At 44.2% G+C, this 20,064-nt stretch overlaps 1 protein-coding gene across 1 annotated transcript in view; it reads right to left on the bottom strand.

Moving 5' to 3' along the window:
• Positions 1–20,064, bottom strand: part of Myo10 (myosin X) — a 173,423-nt gene that overhangs the window by 9,390 nt on the left and 143,969 nt on the right. Inside the window, exons 20-29 of the mRNA XM_055619008.1 lie at positions 16,896–16,957; positions 13,209–13,304; positions 10,244–10,337; positions 9,160–9,215; positions 6,712–6,854; positions 6,016–6,210; positions 4,985–5,142; positions 3,072–3,195; positions 1,825–2,122; positions 796–1,003 (exon numbers count right to left, since the gene is read on the bottom strand). Coding sequence (XP_055474983.1) covers positions 796–1,003; positions 1,825–2,122; positions 3,072–3,195; positions 4,985–5,142; positions 6,016–6,210; positions 6,712–6,854; positions 9,160–9,215; positions 10,244–10,337; positions 13,209–13,304; positions 16,896–16,957 — 1,434 coding nt within the window. The remainder of the gene's footprint in view (positions 1–795; positions 1,004–1,824; positions 2,123–3,071; positions 3,196–4,984; positions 5,143–6,015; positions 6,211–6,711; positions 6,855–9,159; positions 9,216–10,243; positions 10,338–13,208; positions 13,305–16,895; positions 16,958–20,064) is intronic.

Here is a 20,064-nt window from a genome sequence, read left to right as displayed (position 1 = left end):
ACACACACACACACACACACACACACACACACACACACACACACACATGACTTCACCTGAGCTCAGAGAGAGCAGTTGGCACAGATGGTCCACACAGCCTCCTGAGTATGTTCGCTTTTCTCCCACTGTCTTGGTAAGTTAGCTTTTACTTTCTTCTTTCTCCACCCACCCCCAAAAGGTAGGCATGCCCCCAGGGTTGGGGGCAGGGGTGACCGCTAAGCTACTCTTTTTCTTTTTTTTTCAAAGCCACAGCAGTTAGCAAAATGGGTGAGATCCCTACGTCCCATCTTCTCTTTGATATGTTAATGCACCTGGTCTAAGGAAGGAAACAACAGTAACCTTGAATGATTCCTCCACTCAAAAAGGCTCCCAGGGTTTTATCTGCAGTATTACCATGATTCCAAGCTTTCCTTGGGCTAGACTTTAAAGTCCAGGGGAAAACATGCTCATTTGATGAGGCATTCTCTACCTTCTTGTGGCACAAAGAAACACCCTGGGGCTAAAGCGGCCTGACACACACCCTTCTTACAATGTTTTTCCGTAGATCTAGACATGTTTAAGATGGGGGATTGATTATGGCTCAGAGACCTCAGCGTGAGTTGATCTTTGTATTTTCACACACCTAGCTGCACTTTTACCGATATCTGTATGCTCGAGGTGGCTGGCTGTATTACTTCCTTGTTTGCTGAATGGATATGCTGAGGGCAAACACCAATGCAGCTATGCTCAACCTTGGTACCGCAGGTGGATGGGCAGGCGTCTGACAGGCATGACAGGACTTTTAGCGTTCCCTACCTCCCCAGCCGTGGTGTGGGAGTTGATGGTGATCTTACAGGAACCTCCGCCATGGCAGTACACCGTGGACGTCATTTCCTGCCGGTGGATCAGAGCTTCAATTTCATCCCGGGAAGGCACAAACTCTCTGCATTTGGTTTTCTTTAGAGATTCGTAGATAAAGAGGGCATACTTTTCCATCTCGGTTCCTGGAAACTGTTCCCGTATCCTGGGAGACAAAGGGGCCTGTGAGTTGTAGATAGAGGCTGGCCAGCTAGGAGGAGCGGCACCGTGAGGACAGCAGAGGTTGGGGCTGACCCCTAGTGATGACAAGAGCAGATGTCAGTGTCTTCCTGGCTAGGTCCAGTTTTACTTCAAACATGGAAAAAAGTAAAGAACCAATATTTTCGAACAGTCTGCTGGAAGCTTTCCATGCGGCACAAGCTAATACCTAAAATGTTGATGCTTCAAGTTGTCTTGTATGTATCTATGTGTGCATGTACGTCTGTATAAATAAATAAATAAATAAATAATAAATAAATAAATAGATAGATAGATAGATAGATAGATAGATAGATAGATAGATAGATAGATAGGCCAAGGCCTTGAACTCAAAAAGATCTGCACGACTCTGCCTCCTGGAGTGATGGGATTCAAAGTGTGCACTACCACACCTAGACCTGGTCTTTTGTTCTGTTGAGATTTACTCTGTAGCCCAGGCTGGCCTTGAACTCTTGTTCCTCTTGCCTCAGCCTTTTAAGTGCTGAGATAACCAGAATGAGACACTATGTTCAGCTTTAAATATTGTTTTCCACAGTTAAGCAAAATAAGATTTAGCTGCTTTTGCCATACAGAAAACAACGAAACGACATATTTACTACTCAGATTCACCAAAGTAATAATTTTGTTATCTAACTGCATTACACATCCTCATGCTGTCAGAATCACACACACGCACAGGCACGCACGCACACCCATAGATGTAAAATGCCCCGTGGTAATTAAGTGTGCCCAGCTTTTCTCAGAGCCTCCCCTTGCCCGGCACCTCACCTTTTCAGGTGGAACTTGAGGTACTTGAGGATCCCACGGCTGGGCAGGAAGGTACAGCTGAGGCACGTGAGGATCTGCCAGCTGTAAAGGTTGCCCACACTGCCAGGATGGGGCACCTTGTTGGTCTGCTTGATGAGCTGGCAGTACAGCTCGTCCCGCAGAGGCCGCAGGTCGTGCCCAGTCTGCAGGATGCCCTGGATGATAGGGATGGGGTCGGACATGGACTCCAGCTGCTGGAGAGAATTGAATATCTTGATGGCTTCATCCTGAAGGGTTGTGTAGCCTTTGTCTTTGAGCACTAGGAAGAGAAAACCAACAGAAGTCACTCGAGGGGCTAGAAGAAAGTACAGCCTTGGAGACAAAAGGAAGGAATGATGTCGGGGAGTCAGCCACTTCCTCAAGTGGTGTCCACCCTACTCCCTGTATTCAAATCAGCTGAGAGAAGCAGGGGAGACACACGGGTGACTGAGCGGCACTGAAATTTTAGCATAAAAAGATCGTTCACTTAAAACCGGAACTATAGCTGGGTAGCTTCCTCACTAGGATGTGGCCTGTTTACCATGACTTAAAATGGATCACATCCTGTTGTTAATCCATTAGCACTTGAAAATACTTTAATTAAAAAATGTAGTAAATGCAACTAATCTGCCACACACCTGAGTTTCACCTCACAAATCTCAGATTTGCTACATACTTAACAGGAGCTGCCATTGGGCAACATCATGCTATGAAGCCCATTTCATCATACCTGAAGAATACACATACAATTCATTGGACACTGTGTTGAGAATTAAAGATTGACGGGCTGACGGGTACCTTCACACCACTGTAGTGCTGGCGTTGTATATTCTAAGGACTACTCTGAGTTCATGGAGAGTGCTGGCATTCTCTGTTGTCTCTTTCCATCAGTTGCTCTCCACCTTCCTAATGCTACGACGCTTTAATATAGTTCTTCATGTGTGGTGACCCCCCAAACATAAAATTATCTCATTGTTATGTCAGAACTGTAACTTTGCAACTGTTATGAATTGTGATGTAAGTATCCGATATGCAGAGTAGCTGACATGCAGCCCCCAGAAAGGTTGTGAACCTCTGCTTCACATCTTTATTTGAGTATACTTTACTACCTTTTTCCTGTCTGTGATGACCTACAGACTCTGAGTAAGCAACGTTTCCATGTTAGAGCTGAAGTTCATAGGAAAAACAGAGCCCTGGGCTCTGAGATCCCCACAGCTTTCTGAACTCACGGTTGAGATTTATGTCGCCATAGGGAAGCGGCAGCAGCGGGGAGTGCAGGGGGTGATGCGTATACCGAAGGATCGGGTTCCGCTTGTAAATCTGCTCTACCACATCAGAGTTCAGGCAGTTCTCCTAGAAAGCAAAGAAAGCAAAGAGGCTGCCTGTGGGAAGCGCCCCCACTGAGGGAGAGAATCCAACCACGCTCCCACACGCAGGAACATCTTTCAGAAGTTAGGGAAAATCTAGTGTTGATCATTTCCAGCCAAAGGGAATCAATCGACATTTGAAAACAGAACAAAAACACCTTGCGCAACTCAGTCTGTTTTAAGTACATGCTTCCCCATGTTATTAAAACTCCCCATCCCCAGAGATACACACATACACTCAAAAAATTTAATCTTCTTCATGATTTGCCATCAATCATGTGATCTTCAACACATTTTAGCAGACTTCATATTTTGAGTCTTGAGACAGAATCTAGGCTAGCCTAGAACTCCTGACAGTCTTGCTCAGGCTGCCAACCATGGAGCATCACTGCAGACTGGTTTTAATAATCTTTTTGGTACTCTCTCCTAAATTTTTTTTTTTTTTTAATTTATGTCATGTGTCTATGCCACATACGTGTGGATGTGTGGTGCCGGTAGAGCTCAGAAGAGAGGGCATCATATTCTTTGAAACCTGAGTTAGAGGTGGCTGTGAACTAAACAACATGGGTACTGGGAACTGAACACTGGCTCTCTAGAATAGCAGCGAGTGCTTAAACACTCCCTCTCACCAGCCTTCTGCTGTGTCTTCCACTTGAAAATGACACTTTTTGTGCCCACAGGGAGGTGTCCCCATTGGGCCTCTCTGCCTGGAATTTCAGAGCTTTTACATCGTGTGCTGAGGCCCCTCCCATCATGCCCAGGGATGGGAAGGTAGCCATGTCACTAAATAAACAGCAGAATTGGGAATAGGCACTGAATCATTCTTCCACAGTAATTTCATTCCCAGTAGGAAATCTTTCCAATAACACCCCATTGCAGGCTGGAACAAAAGCAACAGCTGAAATTTTCTAGTTAATTAGGGTAACTTGTCTCGTTTCTTAAGCAGTATTTACATCTGGAAAGTTCTATCTGGAAAGTTCTATTTATTCTCTGAATGTCTGAATTTGCAATTCAAGCAAAATAAAGCTTCAAAAAATACTTTTACGGCTAAAAATGAGATTGTTTGTTATATAAGGCCCTGGGTTCTGTAGGAAGCTTGGGTTATTGGAGAACAATGAATTTGCTGTAGTTTGGCCTCAGATTTCTAGAAAACATATCACATTTGAATCAGGAAACTACTTGATCTGGGTAGGAAATTACAGCCATGGATATTTTAGACCTTCTCCAGCTCCACCAGGGTCCACCGGACCATGAGAGAGGTTTGTGGCAGCTGGCTAATCACTGGTTCCTTCAACCAACATACATTATTGAACAATTAAACTTACAAGCTGGGAGTTGCAACTTAATGAAATCAATGAGAGCTGTTGTTTCTGGTTATTTGGAGGTAGCTGACAGAAGGGATTGTACCACTGAGCTATGCCCCCAACTCTCCACTCTGGGCTCCTTGTGAATGAATCTACTTCTGTGACCTAGAACTGAATGGTGAGAAATGAACCTCTGTCCCTTCTAAGAGGTCCCCAAATTGGCCTCCCGTGACCCTGGGATGGTTTGAGTGGTCCCTAACCCAGTACACACACAATCTTCTGTCTATATATAGAGTGCCAAATTCCAATGCCTCTGTAGACACAAATCACTTTTACTGTAAAATTTCACTTAAAATCTCATTTACACTCTGCACTGAAACATAACCAAGCGTTAGTGACAACTGAGCTGGTGAAACGCTGAGGTCTTTTTAGGCAAGGGAAGACTCCATGAAGCGTTCTTGGGTTTCTCACCTTAATATCTTGGATCAGCTGCTGGGTGGGCGTGTCAATTGGGGCCTTGCTGTCCGTCACATTTTGAATGGCACTGGACCACCTAGTGGCTTCGTTGAGTAGTTTGGTGTAGAGTCGGTAGCAGTGTTTGCGCCCATACACGGTGACATTCCAGTAGCCTGCAAGGCAGCACAGCACATGTGTGTCAACCTCACCCTCAGTCTTAAGTCACAAGGCTTGTACCTGGGACCCCGACAGCATCATGGGAAGTCTTAATTGGTGATTCAATTCAGTAAACACTGGGATTCTACACATGCTTTGTCAGGCACTCGGCATCCACTGACAAACAGAAAACAAGTGTCCCTGACACTGTGGATTTGTAGTCAAGAGAAGACAAGCATTATAACAAGGAGGCCGGAATGAAACACATCAATGGAAGCAGTCTCTCTCAAAAGACACAGGCTAGTGCCCTGTTCTAGGACTGGCAAAAATGCAAATGTACAATTCATCCTGGCATTCTTTCCACCTCCTGCTTCTCCTCCTCCTCAGCCCCTTCCCGCAGCAAAGACCACTGCTAAAGAGTCCGTGCGACGCGTGGCATCACCCACATCTGACACACGTAAACTATTTTTAAAAGCTCCATATCACAACTAAAGGCAGAAATCAAAAGAAGCAAACTTCAGGAACTCATATAGTGCCACGAATTAGGGGGAAAAACAAAAACAAAATAAGCCAGCCTACCTACCCAGCTGTTTCTTATACACTAGGCCAAAATCCATGGAGTCTGAAGGTCTTTTATATGTTTTTGTTCTTACCAGACTCTTTCTGCATCCCTGAAAAATCAACCTGTCTTCATTATGGCTTTAAAACAAAGCCTTTAGAACCAAGCACAGCCAGCCTCAAGAGCAGATCTAAACCAGAATTTCATTTGGGGAGGAGGAAGCCAAAATACAAATCTCATCCCTTCGCGGGGGCAAGGCCTGGCCTTCTGAGATCTGTCACCCTGCGTGTTGAGCCTTGCTGGGCTTCCTTCCACCTGGGGCCTTGGATACCTGTCTCTTTGAATATCTTCTCATCCGGGGGCACCACGGAGCACAAGCTGTTGAGGACCAGAGTGCCTAGTTTCAGGGCGTTCTTCTCTGAGCTCTTGTAGTAATCCAGGGAATTGTGCGTCAGGACAAACCACCGCTTCTTTAGTTTCAGTGAGGACATCTTTGGACTGTTCTTCACTTCTTTATGCAGCCACCCTGGAAAGGAAAGCTCAAGTGTCATTGGAAGACTATGAAGAGGGGCTGAGGAGGATAAAGGTCAGTGGTGGAGTACTTTCGGGGCATACCTGAGACCACAGCACCCAAGCCTAGCACAGGACAAAACAAGCCTAAGTCAAAACTGTAAGTGTCATGCCATCAATTACATCTGCAAGGCATTAAATATGAGCTGCACATTGACCTACTGGCTAGAAAACGGCCATGATCACTGCTTGTTGTTTTCTAAACTCTTCCGTCCAGGTACCCTGGAGAAGCTGTTTAAGGTTGGGGAGGGGGCTGTGTCACACATTGCTGCGTAAGGGCGGAGCCTGAGTCTGCAGTCCCAGCACCCAGGTAAAGAGTATAGTGGTCTGCCCCTGCTGTCCCAAAGAGGAGGGTTCCCTAGACCTCACTGGCCATCTGGTCTAGCTTCATCAATGGGCTACAGGTTTCGTGAGGGACCCTGACTCAAGGAGACAAAGAGACATGGCTGGCAGTCACCTCTCACAAGGAACTCCTGGCCCTGCACCCTGGCGTCCCCCTTGGATCTCTGCAGCACCGTTATCCAATGGTGCATCTCCTCCGGTGTGTCCGCGCTGCACTGGAGCACCCGGTTGGCCGTGATGATCACAAACGAGTTGGGTCTGAGAGATGAGACAGGGCGAGAAGAAAGTGGAGGCTCTCAGACCTGTCAGACCTGGGCACCACCTGTCTGCACCAAGGCTTCACAGCCTTTTCCCAGGCGTAGGGGTCCCTGGGAGACACTGGGGCGGTATTTATATTTCATATTAAGGCAAACCTTGCTCATATTCCTTTGGCACTTATTTTATGCATCGTTAACCTTTAAACTTGGAGGAAAACATTCATCCGGAAAAAGCCTGACAGGGAAACCATTTATTCCACAAGACTTTCCAGAAGAGACTAATCCTGGGAAGGCAAAATAAGGTAACCATGGGGGATTTTTTTTTTTTTTAAATGCATCTCTAAAACCAATGTCTTCCTGCCTCTGGATATAGCTTTGGATAGTATTTCGGTGAGTTGAGAATGAAACAGCAGACAGTGGTAATAGAGGAAGATTAACAGCTAGGTGTCAGGGGAACATCTTATGCCCTTGACTGTACCTGGTACAAAAAGATACTTGTGTCCACATCTTCAAAGCCACTCAACAAGGCCTTGTCTCCCAGATGGGGATAAAGTGATAGTGGAAACTTACTGTCCTTCAGATGTTGTCTGTCAATGCTCAGAGCTTCTCACAGGACTGTCCACACCCGAATTCCTTCATCTAGATGCTTATGCTTCTAACTGTGAATTCTCTCTGTGAGCTTTCAAATGTTCCCTGAAGCAAAGCACTACCATAGTTCAAGAAAAAAAGGTTAACTGATTGCCTGCCTGTGGCTAGAGGTCCCTTAAAAACTGAAGCTGAGGAGCTGGAGACATACATGGCTCAGAGTTTAAGAGCATTGCTTGCTCTTCCAGAGGTCCTGAGTTCAATTCCCAGCAACCACATGGTGGCTCATAGCCTCTATAATGATATGGTGCCCTCTTCTGTCGTTCAGGTGTATACAATGTTCTGCCTAAACATAGTATACATAATAAATAAATCTTAAAAAAAAAAAAAAAAAAGAAGAAAACCACACTTAATTAAAAACAAAACAACAAAACTGAAGCTGAGCTGGGTGTCGTGGTGCATGTTTTAATCCCAAAACTTGGCAGGCAGAGGCAGGCGGATTTCTGTGAGTTTGAGGACACACTGGTCTTCAAAGCAAGTTCCAGGACAGGCAAGAATACACAGAGAACCCTGTCTTGAAAACCCAAACCAAACAAACAAAAAACTATAGCTGGGAAGGAAGGAAGGTGAGAAAAGTTGAATAGTAGAATGCAAAGTTTTCAGTATGGGCCATCCCCTGCCAGGCTTGCTGGGCAGTTGGTTTGTGAAAAGAAGCATGCTTAGTAAGATAGAACTTAAGTAAACATAAAGAATCTGGACTTTGGTGACTGACAGCACAGGTGTTACATACTTCTAAGCCAGGCATAAGATGGTGTTAGCTGACTTCTAAAGACGTAAGATCCCCATCTCCCAAGAGACCCAGAGCAGTTAATGCAGAACCCAGAGCTTTCAATCTGCTAAGTAGACTTTATTATTATTATTACTATTATTACTACTATTATTATTAAAAAGTTTTAATACACTCATTTACTTTCTGGCTATCTTAACAATGGCAGAAGTCAGTTCTAATTCTGACTCTGGCTCTAGGACAACCGAGTCAGCCAAGGACCAAAAAGGAATTTACAAGTAGAAAAAACAGACTGTCAGCCAAGACATCTGAAGATGGTTTTGCCTTTAAGGTCAAAGCAAGGAAAGCAGAAATGTCAAGGACAGGGTTTGTGGTTGGATTTATATCTATTATATATATATATTTCACATGCGTATTATCATCAAGGTCATTTTTAATTTTTAGAGAAAGGAATGCTGCAGACTCCCTATGCTGAAGTACCATTTTCCTAAACAGCCATTTTCTTGTTACAAGATTTCCAAGACTGTTAGGTATGGCGGCTCAGACATGTGGTCCTAGAACTTGGGAGGCTAAGACAGGACGACTGTCCTGATTTTGATACCATCCTAGGCTAACATAGCCAGGTTCTGTCTCAAAAAACAAACAAATGAACAAACAAAGAAAAGCCCACAAAAAATAAAGATATCCCAAGTAGATCCTCCACACAAACACTATCTTTTTCTTGCCTTTCGGTTCGTATTTAAAAATAAGACTGTCAAGATCTGGCTTCTCATTTACCTTAGCAACCCAAAGTCAGCCTTCTGGAAGACCTTGGGTGAGGCAGCTGCCAAAGTTTCATACACAGCTTAGCAAAGAGGGGCAGTGACAAGGCCAGAGACCACCCGTGGAGACTTCTAGATGTTCCATGTCTCTCAAGAGCCATATTGGAGCTTACCTATCAGGGCTGTCAGAGGCGCACACAGAGTCAATCAGCCCCACATCCAATGTGCCCTGGAAAGGAACAGAAAGGAGATGGTGAGGGAGCAACCAGGGAATGACATCACAGGGCATCCCTAGATTAGGACTCCTGAGTAACCAAACTAAGGACATGCCTCCTTTTTTGGTGAGCTGCAGAAGAGCAGTTATTAAAGAAAAATTCCTTCCCTTTAATGAGTTCTGACTGTCTCTAGACGGGGCTCAGCTTATAGTCACTCCTTGAAACACTGGAACCCATCAGGCAGCAGGCAGCCCCTCTTGTTCTTAAAATACTTTCACTGAAGTCTACCTGTCAACAGTGTAAATTTACTGATTTGTGCTAGGATCCTATAGTAACAATTATGCTGCAAAGAAACACTGGACTTTACAGTTTTCTGTGGGCTGGGGAGGGGAGCTAGCTCAGTAGTTAAGAAAGTATACTGCTCTTGTAGAGAACTTGAATTTAGTTCGCAGCACATTGAGTGGCTGACCAGCTCCTGAACCAGAGCTCCAAGAGGATCTGATGCCCTCTTCTGTTCTCTGCGGGCAGCTGCAACACACATGCACATACCTAACCTAAACACAACTAAAAGTAAAAACAAACTTTTTAAAAAATAAACTATTAAAAGAAACTTGCATAGTTAAAAATCACATCTTTAACCTTTAAAATCACATATAAAATGTTTTTAAAAACTTAATGGTTCCTCATAAGGAAAAAAATTATTAAAAAAAACATAACTTCCTATGTGTACTGTGTGTCACAATTTACTTGCTTCTTTAAAATAAAAGTTTCAGCTGCTTCTGTAATACCATAACAATTGTGATTTTTTTAAGAGTTGAGTTGGAAGATATGGAATGTAGCACACGTCTCCTGTAATATGATTTTTCTATGCAAGATTTTAAGCAGAATTAGGATTTAAATAGTCCTGCTTTTCTCCTTAGTGATTATAATCTCTTTTACTTACAGAGATTACCCAGACATGCCCAGTGCCCCCTTGCCCAGCCTGATGGCCTTCCCAATGCCGCCTCTAGACACCAGCCTCCCCTGGTCTCTGTTCACTCACCACAGCGTTCTGGGGGTTTGCCTGCTCATCGTGCATCTCTCTGATCTCCTGGTCTGTGGACAAGTGGACCTGACTCAGCACGCTGAACCACTGGCTGTGGAGAGAGAGGGCAACAGTCACGGGTGGCCAGGCTCGGAGTGGCAAAACAATGCCTCTCCCTGTTTCCTGCCCACAAGACACTGTCTCTGAGCCATATTTCTGTTTCTCACAGGAAAGATGGGGTCCACATGATCATAAGCAAAGTTAAAACACACACACACACACACACACAAAAAAAAAAAAAAAAAAACAAAAAAACAAAAAAACCAAACCCAACTATCTTTTAGCAGGCTGTATTGTCACATTAAGTCCCTCCCCTCCCAGTCCTCACCACCACTGAGTTCTGTATCTATGTCCTAGAAACACCCATCCAAAGAGAGAAAGTTAACAATGGAGGAGAAGCCACCTCAGACCCAATGCCTGATGTCTGTTTTTCTCCTCAGGGCACACTGGGGTTTCCATGGCCTGCCAAGACCTCCACCCAAGTGAGCAAAACAGGACGGGAAAGAGGGAAATCAAAACAGGTATCTAAACCAAAAGCAGAAAGTTTTTGTGATCAAAATTCTTCCATTTTCATTTCAACTGGGTTTTCTCACTTCCAGCCTCATCATAATCACAAAGAATATAACAAGCAAAAGTCATGTGGATTTCAGAAAAACCCAAGCAGAAAAAAAAAAGTCCCACTAGAACCAGGAGCCTGAGACATGCAGAAAGAAAATAGCTGAAACATACATATTTACATACATACATACATACATACATACATACATACATACATACATACATACATACATTCATACATACAGTGCTGATGACACAAACAGACCAGGGGATAGAGAAGCCAAAGCACCCCTTCTCTTGCCAGGGCTTTTCTTCTATCTTAATAAGAGCACATTTCTACTAGGAGGGAACTTTCACTAAGTAAGAGGAAAGACTTGGTATGTAATAGAATATTTAAGTGAAAAGATAACATCCCCACATAAAGCCTAAATATTTGCAGCAAAAACTAAATCTACTTCCGAAGACTCCTAATGGAGAAAATGCTTGAAAATACTCAATACTGCAGATTCGTGGAGTAAACAAAGCAGAAAAGTCATCCTCATCTGCCCTTGCTCCATCCATCTTGGTTGACCAGAAGGTACGCTGCAGTCATGACTCTGCAACTTCAAAAAAATCTCCCCTAAACCAAACACTGCAACATACGTAACTCAAGATGTATCTCATACAAATTGCGCGCGCGCACACACACACACACACACACACACACACACACACACACACACAAAATTTAATACATACACACAAACAAAATTATAAAGCATATAAAACTTTAAATCTATAAAGGGATTTTTCTTTTAATGTGTTCCACTGGCTAAGGAGAAAAGGTTTTGGCTAAAATGTTCCAAACGTTAAATTTAGCAGGTTCATTATGGCACAAAACAGACAGACCAACTGCCAGCTGCCTGGCCTGTAATTCAGCTGAGAACTTGTGGGCAGTCTCTGGACCACAGAGAGCCACATGTGGTCTCTAGGAGTCCCAGACAGAATGCTGGAACTGTAATTTCAGGTTTGCTTGCTTTTCCAGTTTGTGCTGTAATTTATGAGTTCAGCCAGGGCTTCAGTTTGTTCCCATGGGAAGAATCACTTTCTGGTGTCTTTACCCTTCATGATGCTGCCAAGGTGCTAGAGCAACTTAAAAACACCCAAAGGGCAGGCAGGAGGAGGTGAGCGATGGGTCTGAGAACTCAACAGGAAGTGCTGGTAACTTCTGGGCTGAACACTGGATAGCAGAAACCACTTGCTGTCGTGCTCATGGATTATCACCTAGCAGTGCTCAGAACAGGTGACAACCACAACCGCCTCCACAAGAACTGTTGAGTTCCACAATGGCCCAAGGGACAGGACACCCCACTGTGTCATAGAGACTACACGGCCTGGGATGTATCTCACCAAAGAGCAAATGTCACTTTACCCTAGCCTTGTTTCCTCCCACTGCTCAGTGCTCCAAAACAGAAGGTCAGGATTCAAAGGCAGCAGCTTATACCAGCTAACAAGTGACTCTGTTTCCCCTCACCTCATCCAGAGGCTGAAGCCCCTTTGGAAAGAAAAGCAGGAGTGATGGGTCCATCCAACAGAACTGAGCTCGATTTCGATGACAGGCTGTGTTTGCCTTACCCTGTCACAGTCTGCAAAGTACAAATCATGATACCTGCCCCATAGGACTGAACCGAATGAGTTTAATGCCGGCTGCAGCACAGTTATGTTAGTCAAAGCCTGGCCACAGGCAGGCTTTCAAAGGAGAGACTTTCAAATCCTCTGCATGCCACAGCACTACCAGCCATTAAGACGATGACGGCTGTGGTAGCTGACTGTTCTTTATATGTCTGTACAAATCCTTCTGCAGCTCAGACATCCACAGGGATGGCTTTCAGTGATTTTTGTACTACGTGCTACCGGAAATGAAAGCTCAAGGTTTTGTCTTATCTGGTGGTATTTGATGCAGGGAAAAAAATGTGAAACTGCAGTACTTGAAAACACCTCCTAGGGCAAGACTGTCTAAGGGATAAGACATACATCACCTATTTCTTTAACTGTTCTAATAAAAAACACAGTTAAAAAACTAAGCCTACCCCCTAAAAAAAAAAAAAAAGAGTAAAAAGCTGGGCATGGTAGCACACTCCTGTAATCCCAGCGTTCATGAAGGCGGATGCAGGTGGATCTCGGTGAGTTCAACGCCAGCTTGGTCTACAAAGTGAGTCCAAGATAGCCAAGAGCACACAGAGAAACCCTGCCTCGAAAACAAAAACAAACCAACGAAACCCCTAAACCACCTCTGAAGACAACAAAATAAGCAGTGTTTCTGTGAGGCTCGTATCTGAACTCAGGGGAGGACAGGAGGAGGAGGGAGCCCATCCCACAGGCTCACCTGGCATCTTCGGGGGATTCCGCGATGAGATGGAAGGTCCTGTCGGCCATAATAATGTCGATCCCATTCTCTTTGCTGGTGTTGTCTATGATCTCCCTGCGAGACACACAAGCAGCAAATTGAAATCAAGAATGCAGACGTCTTAGGAACAACCGAGAAAGGTAATTTTACAAAAAAATGACCAAGTGGGAAAGCGTTTCTTTAGAAATTATATGGCACGCCGCTTCGCACCCCCATTCGTGGGAGATGTCTTCTGAGATTCCTAGGAGGCCCCTGAGACTGGGCACAGAAGTGATCGTTACACACATGGACCCCCATAGAGTGTAGAGTGTCCGTGGCCAGAGCACCTGAGGCCGAGTGTTTTATACTTCAGAACAGGACCTAAATCTAAACATAGGATGTATTTATTTTCCACACATATGTAGCCTGAAGGCATTTGCTTTATGCTAAGCAAAAGGTATGCTATGGGGCTATGCTCCAGTGGAATGCAACTTTATAAAGTGTCTTCCACATGCCTGAATTTTGACTGTAACCCATCATGTGAGGTCAGAGCGGAATTCTCCACTTGAGGCATCCTAGCAGCATTCAAAATTCAAAGAATCTTAGATTTTGGATTTCCAGATTGGGGCATACAACCCATATAAGCATTGAACTGTAAAGCTTACTTTGCAAATTAGACATAACAAGGATGACCAATAACAGAACAGAATAATTGCAAAACCCCAAAACAAAGGTAGCTGACCATTCTCTCATTCCCCATTTTTCTCCCTCTAAAGATGAAATTTTTTTCTGTTGTTTTTTGACCACAGGGAACTGAAATCATAAACATGAATAGAATTAAGGACCAGCTCTCCAGATAAATAAAGCACATTGTCACCAGCGTTTTAAGTGACCTCCAGGGGGAGCCAGACTCCTCTATGCTCTGCATGGGGTTAGGGATGGGGAGAGGAGGGAGGAGGGTGCCAGGGTGCTTCCCTGATGTCTCTTTGCAGGGACCTTTTCTCACAGTGCACACCCAATGTCTGACTTTCCTCAAGGCCTAGAAAATCCTTCCTCCTCCCTGTCTGATGTATAATAGGAGGAAACCCAGAAGGCAGCCTAGCCTGGTATGAGCTGGTTTACTTCAGCAGCTGCAGTTAGATGATGCCACTCGTAAGCTCCTGGGTTGGATATGTGATAAAGTAGGTATTTACTGGCAGGACTCTGAAGAAGGAATTAGCTATGAGGCTCTACTATTGTGAACAGACTAAGGTTCTTGGGGCTGAACATTGCTTTATTTTGTTTTGTTTTTCTTTTTCTTTTCATTTCTCTACTCCAGGTCCTCACACTCCCCTCCCTTTTTCTGCAGTGCTGGAATTGAATCCAGGTTCTGCGCATGCTGGAAAAGCATTCTACCACTGAGCTACATCACATCCGTACTTTTAATTGTGATAGGAAGCCAGGCTGGCCTCAAACTGGCAAGTCTTCTGCTTCCACCTTTACCGAGAGGATTCAGCACATGTGCTACCTGAGCCATTCCTTGCTCTCTTCCGAAAGCATGCTTGCCTTCAGCCAGGGATGACAAAGTAAGATGTGTTCTCTTAATCTCAGATTTCTTAGTGTTTACACCGTGGCAACATAAATCTCGTTCATTAGAAATCCCCCAGCTGTGGTTATTTGTTACGCAGAACAGACTGAAGGAGAAAGAAGCTTCCCATCACAGGCTGAGGCCTGACCAGCACCTGCCATAGGCTCCCCAGCTCTCCACACTGCCTCCGTTAGGGGCTATGGAGCAGGGGCAGGATTTGGTGTCATCTCGATGTCACCTAGACACTCCTGAATTAGTATCAGAGACAAAATGATGGGAACAGGCTACCTAAATCAGGGTAAAACACAAACAGGTAACAAGATCATACAAGAGTTGGCAATGCATTTGACGTGAGAACGGTCTTGAGGATAGGGCCAGTTTGCTTTGAGACCTGAAGCAGTGAATTTACTCACAGCAAAACACTTCTATTGTATCAACATAACTGAAATTCTATCAGGCTAAAAACAATAAATGCGGTATGACTATATTGCTAGGTTCATGGAAACAAAGTTAAATACATTTTGGGCCAGAGGGATGGCTCAGCAGTTAAGAGTTCCTACCGCTCTTCCAGAGGAGCAGAGTTCAATTTCTAGCACCTGTGTCAGGTAGCTCACAACTGCCTGTAAGTCTAGCATCAGGGAGACCTGAGACCCTCTTCTGACTTCCGTGAATACCCACATACACGTGCACGGCCCTTTTCAACACAAATACACATAAATAAAAATAAAGTTTTAAAATAGGAAACCCAAGAACAAATGAATTATATTTTAAAAAATTCAGCTAAAATCAGGGGACAGTGAGATGGCTAAGAGGAAGAAGGTGCTTGCTGCAAAACTGGTGACCTAAGTTCAATCCCTAGAACCCATGGTGGAGGAAGGAACTGACCCACAAAGTTGCCCTCTGATTTCCCCACAAGCACCATGGCATATGTACTCACAAACAGGGTGCACACACACAACCAATAATCAAATCTGAGGGTAAAAAGAAAGGGTGGTCTGTGATGCCTCTGCAGAGAGGGGAGGGTGGCCCAGTGGGTCTCATGATGGATGCTATTCCAGTTTGCTCACTACTGATGGGCTAAACACCATGACCAAAAGCAACCTGGGGCGGAGGAAGGAGTTTATTTGGGTCCTGATCACCGTCCACACTGACAGAAGTCAAGACAGGAACTGAAGGAGGGTAGGGACTTATGCAGAGGCCATGCAGGAGTGCTATTTACTGGCTTTCTCAACATGGCTTGCTTAGCCTGCTCTCTTATGTCACCCAGGACCACCTGCCCAGGGTTGGCCCCCCTACAGTGGTCTAGGCTCTCCTACATCAATCACAACTCAAGAAAGTGCCCCCACAGAGCGGCCTGCACACCAATTTAACCAAAGCACTTCCTCAGTTGAAGTTCCCTCTTCTCAAATGACCCTGGCTTGTGTCAGGCTAACAAAATGCAGCCAGCACAGATCCCATAGGCAGAAGAAAGGTCTCCAGGAACTCTTACTTTAGCAGGTGCTTTTCATCTCAGACCTCATGAGTAAATGGGGCTCTAGACACTATGGCCAGCCTCACAGCTTTGCAGCTCAAAATCCCAGGAATGTTCAGAAACACAGGCAGGGCCCCAGGAAACAAAAACACCTTTCTCTCAAGAGTGGAGCTGTTGTTGACAGGGCTACAGTGTAGCTGAGCTCCAATTCAGGACTTTCCCAAATGCTGAAGAGGGAAATAACTAGAGAATGGCCTTCTGTTGAGAGAGCCCCAGTCTGAACGGAGAGCAGAGAACATCCTATCACATTGAAAACAAGAAGTTCTCAGAAAGGGCTAGAACTACATGAAACAGATCAAGGACTACCAGCGGACTTCCAGCATCCAGATGGTGCTACTGTGTGATTCCTTAGGAATCATGTAGAGCTACAGTGGCCGGAACTCACGAAATCAGGTAAATCCAGAAGCTCGTAATGATTCTTGGAAAAACAAAAACAGTAAAATTGTCACTGCTGGATGACAGGAACCTACTCATTTTCCTGGAAACTGGAGGATGAAAGGAAAGGTAAGCATTTAGCTTGACTATCCTGTATGAAGAGTAGCTCAGGATTACCATTTCCTGTTCAGGAAATGTTTTCTTTATAGAATACCTTAGGTAATAGATGAGCACAGTCAGCATCAGGTTGAAAATATTCAGAAAACTACTCCTGTGCTGAACAAAAGTAGGATTTATCAACATTCCCTTAATTAATATAAATATTTATATAACATTCACATTGTACAGATCTTACTGGATCTTGATTAAAAAACAAAACAAACAAACAAAAAGAACCTATACAATCTTGACCACTCCTCCCAGAGGCAGCTGTGGGAAACGTGGACCAGCCTGGACCACCAATGCCATGGATTATGTTCCCAAAAGAATCTTCAGAGCAAACTAACATATTCACAAGAAATGATGCCAACGACTTGCTTCAGCAAAATGCACTTGGTCAGAGAACAGGTCAGTGGTGTCCCTTGAGCATAGGTGGAGAGTCACTGAAGCTACGTAAGGGTATGAATTTTGTTATCACCTCTGTTCAAATGCTGTCCCTTGGTGTCTGAGGCTCTAGGACCTGCCTCAGACACCAACCCATGCAGCTGCTGAAATTCCTCACGTTTGTATATGACCCAAGTGTTCTCTCTTACACTTTGCCTGTCTAGCTTACCAGTAATACTCATTGCAGTGTAAATGCTGCTGTTTCACACTGTGCAGTAACCAGGGACACGCCTGCCTATTCAGGACAGATGTGCCTTCCCGAATAATTTTATTGAATATGCAGATATGGCTATGGAGGGTCACCTGCATGCTATTTTCTTCAGATGAAAACCTCCACCTTTTTCTTTATTTTGTTCCCTCTCCCTCTCGCCCAGACTCCTAGCACTTGTGGCCTCATCCTCATCTATGGGATGAATAAAGTGGAGCACAGAGGGCACAAAGCTGACAGTGGCATGAGAGCTGGGCCAAGCTATGAACACTACAGACCCAAATTGCCCCAAGTCTAATCTTGCTCATAATGAACTCCTATAGGACAGCCTGGAAAGACCCCAAAGTTTCCTATCTGTTCTTTATTAATGGTCCTAAAATACATAAAAGTTTTTCCTCATTTTACTTTCTACATTCCCAAAGTAATTTTCCTAAGTGCTGATGCTGGCTCATGAGAAACAATCCTCCATTTTCAAGTCTTATGGCTTTCAGGGTCAATTTGTTCTCTCAAAGCTCATTTTGCCATTTTTCCAAATATTTGTGGTTTCCCAGTTTTAAGCAGTACAGGTACAAGTTATTCCCAAACAATTATATTTTTTATGTTTAGTATCTAGTTTTTCCAAGAAAAACAGCTGCCCCCAACCCCAACAATTTTCAAAAAACATTAAATTTTAACAAAAACAGTAGTCCCTTGATAGTCCAAAACCTTGGTTCTAAAAGGGATTGTTGTCAGGAAAGAAGGTTGTGTGAAATTCAAATCCTAGCTCTGTTTTTCCACTGTGGGGGAATTGTGGGAGTTAGTGCTAACATCACAGCTAGAAGATAATGATTCATTTCAAAACACCTGTCAATCAGCTCTTCCTTTAGCTTGTTGGATGGCAGCCAGAGAGAAACAGGCTGACTCCACAGGAGAGCTCTCTACCAAGTATCCCACATTCACATCTGAATTTTTTTCCCAGTTTATTGAGATAGGGGCTTACCATAAAGGTCAGGCTGCTCCCAAACTCTCAAGTGGCCCAGGTTGGTCTCCAACTCAGTTTTCCTACCTGAGCCTTCCCAGAGCTGAGTTTAGGGGTGTGCATTATACCCGGCTTCGTTCAAGACAACTTCCTCTGCATGCGCATCATTACCTTTCCAGTGTGTATATGTCCAAAGGCCTATCTTCCAAGTGAAAATCAACAACTGAGTGCAATTGCAACCACAAAAAATAAAATAAAGTAAAATAAAAGATGGCCCTGAGATTAGGTCTTGTTTCCCAGTTCATTCACAATTTAACTTACCTAAGTGAATTGTTAAGACTGAGTACCTACGCTAGTCTACTGTTGCAGAGATCTCATGGGGTTGTGAGAAAGTTCAGTATGTAAAATAGGTGCTATGCAAGCTCAAGGGCCTAGGTTCAAGGCCCTAAACCCACGTAAAGAATCTGGGTATGATTTGAGCATCTGTGTAGTCTAAACCCAGCTTGTACTATGCACACATACCCCTCTCCTTACAATACATCCTGCAACCTGTTGGTAACTCAGGAGCTCTACCTGCCTCTACCCATATGCACACTGTACTCTAAATATTGGAATAAATTTCTCCTGCCCATAGCTACTGACAAATGTGTACAGTTTCTTGTCAACCATACTCTAGTTACAGCTAGGTGAAGTGAAAAGGAGCCTAGAAGTAATTTGGGGTCCATGTACAGTCATGCAAACTGAGTCCTGTATTTAGGGAGAATATCCTATTTACCACCTTATGCCTATACATAACTGGCCATGCTGGAGGTCGGTGTGATGCTAGGCACTGGCCCTCTGTGTAAACCCGCCTAAGTCATTATACCTGATTGGCTATTTAAACAGGGCAGGGAAGAATGGGGGCTAGGTGTGGCTAAGGTTCCCTGGCTTTGGGAGTTTAAGAGAGAATAACAAAAAACAGATGCACAGGAAGAAAGGAAGGAGGAAGATGCCAGGATGGGTTAGTCTGGAGAAAACACCACGTGGGCTGAGGAAGGACTCCAATAATGGCAGAAAAAGGCCCAGACGGAGAATATAAGAAGTACCATTGGATTATGGATGGACAGTAGTCCAGCTGAGGGGGATTACGGTGGATGGCATTGGATGGGGGCTGGGAGATGGATGGTGACAATTTTGAGTCAATGTACGTGAAATATCGGCCTGGCCCAAGGTAAATAAGGCAATTATAAATCTAACAGGTGGTTGTGTCTTATTATCTGTGATAGCAGGTTAAATAATACCGCTGTGATAATCTTAGGGCTAATTAATAATAATGTATAGCTCAACCCTCATCATTTCATTTATTTTACAACAACACATATATTAAAGGTTACATAACTAAAATCTGTCACTCAAAATAGAGAGCTGCCCATATTATATCTCCAAATATATATATAGATTTATTCCTATATCCCTTTAGGTCCCATAGAAGACTGCCTCACATGACCTGCTGTCATCTGTGTCTGTGCCATCACTCTGCTTTTTAATAGTGTCCCTTTTCTTTGTTAGTTGTCAGGGGAAGGGAGAAAAAGCTGAGTGTGCTGGCGCGTACTAGCAATCTCAGCACTGGGGGGG

Source organism: Psammomys obesus, unplaced genomic scaffold, assembly GCF_907164565.1.
Source record: "Psammomys obesus unplaced genomic scaffold, mPsaObe1.curated_primary_1811, whole genome shotgun sequence".
In the NCBI taxonomy this organism is placed as follows: Eukaryota; Metazoa; Chordata; class Mammalia; order Rodentia; family Muridae; genus Psammomys; species Psammomys obesus.
The sequence above is the reverse complement of the archived record's forward strand: the minus strand, read 5'-3'. Positions and strand labels throughout refer to the sequence as shown.